Genomic DNA, 7,430 nt, shown 5'->3' with positions numbered 1-7,430 from the left:
CACAGAAACAGGCCATTCGGCCCACAATGTTGTGCCGAACCAGCTAAAAAGCAAATCCAGAACACCCAAACCCTAATCCAACCAACCTATACCATGTCCATATCCCTCCATCAATGTACCTGCCTAAATGTTCCTTAAAAATTTCTAATGTATGAGGGGTGATTGATAAGTTTGTGGCCTAAGGTAGAAGGAGTCAATTTTAGAAAACCTAGCATATTTATTTTTCCTACATTTACACACCTAGTTCAGCAGTCGTGGAGCATACGGATCCCTTCTTTGTAGAGGTCGGTGTCTTGGACCTCCAGAAGTGGTCCACAGCAGGGGTGATTAATAAGTACGTGGCCTAAGATAGAAGGAGATGAGTTATTAACTTCAAACTTTCTGCATTTTCACTCAAAGAGTTGAACTGCACGTGCACGTAACGAGAAATGTATAACTCATCTCCTTCCACATTAGATCACGAACCTATCAATCACCCTTGCTGTGAACCACTTCTACAAAGAAGGGATACGTATGCTCCATGACCGCTGGACTAAGTGTGAACATGTAGGAGGGTACTATGTTGAAAAATAAATGTGCTAGGTTTTCTAAAGTTGACTCCTCCTACCTTAGGCCACGAACTTATCAATCACCCCTCGTATTTGCCTCTACCACCATACCAGGCAGTACATTCCAGGCATCCACCACTCTCTGAGTTTAAAAATTACCCCTCACATTCCCTTGAACCTATCCCCTCACCTTCGGTGCAGACCCTCTGACATTAGACATTTCAGCCCTGGACAGAGGCATAGATAGAGTGGACAGTTTACTCTCTGTCCACTCTACCTATGCCTCTCCTAATCTTGTAAACCTCTGTCTGATCTCCCCTCAGCCTCTGGCACGCCTCTGTTTTACGGCCTTCTGGAAAGGGGCAGGAGCCAGAATACAAACACCGGGGGTGGGACAGGGAGGAGGATAAGCTGGCAGGTTCTCGGTTCAGCTGATCTTTGATGCTCACTGTGTCTGCTGTCACAACCAGGGGATGTTTTTAAAAAAAAGGATTTTTTTTTTCAGTTACTGAATTTTCTCAGTGCAACCTGGTGGGTCTGCATTGTCCTTGGATCGTTGACCTTTTGTGTCTAAGGGACGGGCTCTGGGTTTTCACTTTGTTTTACAGGTGCCTCATTTGGGATTGTGGGGATTGTTAAACTCTCTTTGTATTTATTACTTTTATTCAAATTTGGATAATTTAGTTAGCACTGTCTTGCATTGTAGTTGTTGTCTTTGGGGATTATGGCTTCAACTGGACACCTATGTTGTCTAACTGGCCCTGAATTCCTATGTGATCCAGGGTGTATTTCAGGAGGGCTTACCATGTCTTCTGTGCTGGCTCATTGTAGATAATTATACTTATACTTTATACTTCATTGTCGCCAAACAATTGATACTAGAACGTACAATCATCACAGCGATATTTGATTCTGCGCTTCCCGCTCCCTGGATTGCAAATTGATAGTAAATATTAAAAATAGTAAAAATTAGTAAATATTAAAAATTCAATTTGTAAAATAGAAAAATGGAAAGTAAGGTAGTGCAAAAAAACCGAGAGGCAGATCCTTGTCTGGTGAAAACTCTGACCGAGTTCTTCTGTGTATTGTGAGTGATTTCAGTTCATCAAGATACTGTACAGCTTGCCTGAGCTCTTGTTAGTTTTTTTGGGTTAATTTCAGTAATAGATCTTTAGTTTTGTCTGAATTTTGTGATTTCTGCACTCAAGTTTGCTTGTGACCTTCACATCTGCCCACCACATTTCTATCAGCCTAAGTTTAAAACATGTTATACAGCAGTGGTTAGATTTCAGCTGAAAGAGCCCACAAGCATCCTGTGCGGCCAGCTCCAACAAACTAGTTGTAATGAAGGCACTGAATGGCACGCATGAAAAGAGCAGCTCTGACGAGCAGCCGCTTCCCAGCAAAGGGCAGATGACCTGGGTAGCCTTTCTGTGGATGTACACTACCATCAATGCTTGTGGGGGCCTTGATCCAGGTAAAGGTCTGATCTATTTACAAGTGTAAAGCATAAAACGTGTAACACCCACAAAATGCTGGAGGATCTATGGAGAGGAATAAACAGTCAATGTTTCAGGCTAAGAGCCCTCATCAGAACTGGACAATTTATTCCTCTCCATAGATGCTGCCTGACCTGACGAGTTCCTCCAGCACTTTGTGTATTTTACACTTGATTTCCAGTATCTGCAGAACCTTGTGTAGTTTATTGTTAGCATAACATGTGGATGATAGAAAAATGAGGGTTATTTATGGTAGGAGGGAAGGTTTAGATTGGTCCTAGAGTGGATTAAAAGGTCAGCACAGCATAGTGCATCAAAGTGTCTGTACTGTTCTGTATTCCTCTCCTGATCATAGAGGAGATTTACCAGGACGCTGTCTGGATTACAGAGCAGGTCTGATGAGGAAAGGTTGAGCGAGCTAGGGCTTTTCTCTTTGGAGAGAAGGGGGATGAGAGGTGACTTGATAGAGGCACAAGTGGACAGCCAGAAACTTCTCCCCAGGGCAAAAATGGCTCACACAAGGGGCAGTAATTTTAAGGTGATTGGAGAAAAGTGTACAGAGGGATGTCAGAAGTAAGTTTTTTTTACACAGAGTGTGGTGGCTGTGAGGAATGTCCTGTCAGTGGTGGTGGTGGAGGCAGGTACAGAACTCTAGGCATTTGAGAACATCTTTGATGGATATGTGGATGATGGAAAATGAAGGCTATGCAGGAGGGAAAGTTTAGATTGATCCTTCAGTCGGTTAAAGGTTGGCACAACATCATGTGCCGAAAGGGTTGTACTGTGCTGTAGTGTTCCGCGTCCTACGACGCAAAGATCAGTGGAGTTGTTGTCAGTGTGGAGGGTAGTCTTGTCATTACAGAATCTCAATACGTTGGTGAAATTGGCTGAGAAATCACTAAGGGCGTTTAATCCGGATAAGTGTGAGCTGAAAGACACTGGGGGCATTATTGAGGCCAGGACCATGTAGTGCTGAGGAAGACAGGGGTGGAGGTGATTTCACTGGAGAGGATGCGGATGTCGTATGGGACGGTGATGAGGAGGGTCTGGGCCTGCGTTCCCCTGAAGAGAGGTGCAGCTACAGGATTGAGGTACACATGACCACCAGGGTGCGGACAGGAAATATCCACAGGGTGATAAAAGGTCAAGGTGAAGGGTAAGGAGTTTAGAGGGGCTCTGAGAGGGAGCTTTCTCTCCCAGAGAGCTGTACGTTGTAATGTTCACTGTTCTAAGACCATTTCTTTCATCCCTACGTACCATGTTAGGTGTCTCAATGCAGCCTGTTCTAGGTTGTAATATGTGCGGTTTGAAAAGACTGCTGCATTATCTCGGCTGCAGTGGCAGAGACTTCAGAATTAGAATCAGTTTTAATATCACCGGCATATGTCATGAAATTTGATAGCTTTCCGGTGGCAGTGCAATGCAATACGTAATAACAGAGAGAAAAAGACTGTGAATTATAATAAGTATGTACATTATATTAAGTAGCTAGATTAAATAGCAAAAACAGAAATAAAAAGTAGCGAGATAGTGTTCATAGGTTCACGGTCCATTCAAAAATTGGATGGCAGAGGGGAGAAACTGTTCCTGAATCGCTAAATGTGTGTCTTCAGCCTCCTGTACTTGTAACAATGAGAAGAGGGCAGATCCTGGGGGTTGGGGGGGGGGTGGGTCACAGTTTTCTCTGAAGGTCTTGACTCTGAATCCTAAGCCACAAAAAACTCATAGAACTGTTTCCTAGATGGTCAGATCTGTAGAAAGAAGGTGTTCGCACTGGAGAGGGTGCAGAAGAGTTTTACCAGGGTGCTCCCTGGGAAGGAGTGTGTCAATAATAAGGAGATAATGAGAGAGAGGCTGGATTTGTTTTACTTGGGCAGAGGCAGTGGGGTGGTGGAGTGGGTTGCAGGGGACTTGGGAGAGGTAGACAAAATTAGGAGATGCATACATTCAGAGGCCACTTTATTAGGTACACTTGTACACCTGTTCATTAATGCAAATATCTAATCAGTCAATCATGTGGCAGCAACTCAATGCATTAAAGCATGCAGACATGGTCAAGAGGTTCAGTTGTTCAGACCAAACATCAGAATAGGGAGAAAATGTGATCTAAGTGACTTTGACCATGGAATGATTGTTGGTGCCAGAGAGGGTAGTTTGAGTATCTCAGAAACTGCTACTCTCCTGGGATTTTTACACACAACAGTCCCTAGAGTTTATGGGAAATGGTGTGAAAAATAAGAAAAAAACATCCAGTGAGCAGCAGTTCTGTGGGTGAAAATGTCTTGTTAGTGAGAGAGGTCAGCAGAGAACAGCCAGACTGGTTCAAGCTGACAGGAAGGTGACAGTAACTCGAATAATCTCGCCTTACAACAGTGGAGTACAGAAGAGCGTCTCTGAATCCATAACACATTGAACCTTGCAGCGGGTGGGCTACAGAAGACCACATGCATACACTCAGTGGCCACTTTATTAGCTACAGGAGGTATCTGATAACGTTGCCACTGAGAGTATAGGAGAAGAGAGGTGCAGAGGGAAATCCTGTGCACACAGAGACCAGGGAGTCCCTGGAATATCCTTCTGGAGAAAGTGGTGGGAACTGACAGTATTCATGAAGTGTCTGAGTGAGCATTTGAATTATCTTCGTATACAGGGCTATGGGCCAAGAGTTAGAAAACAGGAATGATATGGATGGATGTTTGCTGGCCTACCCGCCATCAAGAACATACAGTACCATACAAAATTTTAGGCACATATATATAGTTAGGGTGTTTAAGTCTTTTGCATAGTACTGTATTTGTCAATGTGGAGTGGAGAGCAAGTTTGTAAATCTGGTGGGAGCAAAGGATGTTGGGAAATGCAAGGGTGGAGCACCATGGGAGGGGTGTGGGACAGGTGGCAGAGGAGGAATGCCAGGGGCGAGGGGGTTGGTGAGAATGCAGACTCACCCAGCCCTGAGACACAGGGAACGATATTTGATTCCAAGCAATCGGTTTATTAATCGTTACAGAATGTCTCTCTGGTGATTCCTACTCCCTCCCCTCTCCCTTCCCCTTTTCCCAACCATGATTCCCCTCTCCCTGCCCCCTTCACATTCTCAGTCCACAATACAGTCCCATATCAGAATCAGGTTTATCATCACTTACGTACGTCATGAAATTTGTGTTTTTGCAGCAGCAGTACAGTGCAATACATAAAATTACTTCTGTACTCCTGTGTTTACACTGTAGAGTATATACAAGACCAGCAACATCATGAAGGATCCCACTCACCCAGCTGATAGACTGTCTGTCTCACTCCCATCAGGGAGGAGGCTACATAGCATCCACACTAGGACCACCAGACTCAAAAACAGTTCTTTCCCCAAGCAGTAAGACTGATCAGCACTTCCACCCACTGACCCTTCATAACAAGGGGAGTTGAGTATAGGAGCAAAGAGGTCCTTCTGCAGTTGTGCAGGGCCCTGGTGAGACCACACATGGAATATTGTGTACAGTTTTGGTCTCCAAATTTGAGGAAGGACATTCTTGCTATTGAGGGAGTGCAGCGGAGGTTCACGAGGTTAATTCCCGAGATGGCGGGACTGTCATATGTTGAAAGATTGGAGCGACTGGGCTTGTATAAACTGGAATTTAGAAGGATGAGAGGGATCAGATTGAAACATATAAGATTATTAAGGGATTGGACACGCTAGAGGCAGGAAACATGTTCCCGATGTTGGGGGAGTCCAGAACCAGAGGCCACAGTTTAAGAATAAGGGGTAGACAATTTAGAACGGAGTTGAGGAAAAACTTTTTCACACAGAGGGTTGTGGTTCTGTGGAATGCTCTGTCTCAGAAGGCAGTGGACGCCAATTCTCTGGATTCTTTCAAGAAAGAGATAGATAGAGCTCTTAATGATAGCGGAGTCAAGGGACATGGGGAGAAGGCAGGAAAAGGGTACTGATTGTGGATGATCAGCCATGATCACAGTGAATGGTGGTGCTGGCTCGAAGGGCTGAATGGTCTACTCCTGCACCTATTGTCTATTGTCTATTGACCCACGACACCACACCACCACCACTACTCTATCATTCCTGTACATAGTGTCTCTTTATGGACATACAATCAATCTATATTTATCGGCTATTTTATGTATTTATATTTATTGTGTTTTAGTGTTGCAATCATCATATTGTGTTTTTTTTCATGTTGCATCAGATCTGGAGTAACAATTATTGTGTGGTTCTTTACACTTGAGTACCGGAAATGACATTGAACAATCTTGAATCTTGGTCAGTATGGACAGGTAGGGCCGAGTGGCCTGTTTCCCTGCTGTACGACTCTCTGACCTTCAGTTTTACACCAAGCAGAATCAAAGTCTCTTCCCATTGCAGGCTATCAAGGGGAAATCCTCGTCTCGCAGTCACCACCGTATCTCAGGGTTGTGGCAGGGGACAATGTGGTTATGCACTGCAACTTTTCACTCCAGGGCAACGTAACGCTTATGTTCATCGGATGGAATCAAGAACGGCAAAGGCTTATCGAGTGTGTGAGTAAATCGAAAGACTGCCGTCTACTTGTGCAGAGGAAGATTAACGCCTCTGTCAATTGGAGGTCTCAGATTTCTATGTTACAGATCAGAAACATTGAGCCAAAAGATAATGGCACTTACTACTGCGAAATTCAGGTCGAGAAACCAGCTCCAGTCAGACGTGGGTATGGAAATGGAACAGCCCTCGATGTCACCGAACCAGGTAAACAAAAAAGGCAGTCAAAGTGCGGCCCATTGGCATGGCTGGCAAAGGCACTGCCTTACAGCATTGTATCTACAGCATAGCAGGTCAACAATATGGGACGCTCTGACACTATTACAGGTCTGGGCATTGGAATTTGGAGTTTAATTCTGGTGTTCTCTGCAAAAAAAAAGTTTATGCATTCTCCCCATGACCTATCTGGCGTTCCTCCAGGCACTGCAGTTTTCTCCCACAGTCCAAAGATGTACCGGTTAGTAGACAATAGACAATAGGTGCAGGAGTAGGCCATTCGGCCCTTCGAGCCAGCACCACCATTCACTGTGATCATGGCTGATCATCCACAATCAGTACCCTTTTCCTGCCTTCTCCCCATGTCCCTTGACTCCGCTATCATTAAGAGCTCTATCTAACTCTTTCTTGAAAGCATCCAGAAAATTGGCCTCCACTGCCTTCTGAGGCAGAACATTACACGGATCCACAACTCTCTGTGTGAAAAAGTTTTTCCTCAACTCCGTTCTAAATGGCCAATGGCCAACCCTTATTCTCAAATTGTGGCCTCTGGTTCTGGACTCCCTCAACATCGAGAACATGTTTCCTGCCTCTAGCATGTCCAATCCCTTAATAATCTTATATGTTTCAATCAGATCCTCT

At 44.6% G+C, this 7,430-nt stretch overlaps 1 protein-coding gene across 1 annotated transcript in view; it reads left to right on the top strand.

The window, feature by feature from the left end:
- Positions 1-1,892: 1,892 nt before the first annotated feature.
- LOC134347327 (uncharacterized) overlaps positions 1,893-7,430 on the top strand; it is a 32,577-nt gene continuing 27,039 nt past the window's right edge. Inside the window, exons 1-2 of the mRNA XM_063049722.1 lie at positions 1,893-2,025; positions 6,420-6,779. Of these exons, the coding sequence (XP_062905792.1) occupies positions 1,893-2,025; positions 6,420-6,779 (493 nt within the window). The remainder of the gene's footprint in view (positions 2,026-6,419; positions 6,780-7,430) is intronic.

The sequence above is a fragment of the Mobula hypostoma genome, chromosome 5, assembly GCF_963921235.1.
Source record: "Mobula hypostoma chromosome 5, sMobHyp1.1, whole genome shotgun sequence".
Taxonomy (NCBI): domain Eukaryota; kingdom Metazoa; phylum Chordata; class Chondrichthyes; order Myliobatiformes; family Myliobatidae; genus Mobula; species Mobula hypostoma.
The sequence above is the reverse complement of the archived record's forward strand: the minus strand, read 5'-3'. Positions and strand labels throughout refer to the sequence as shown.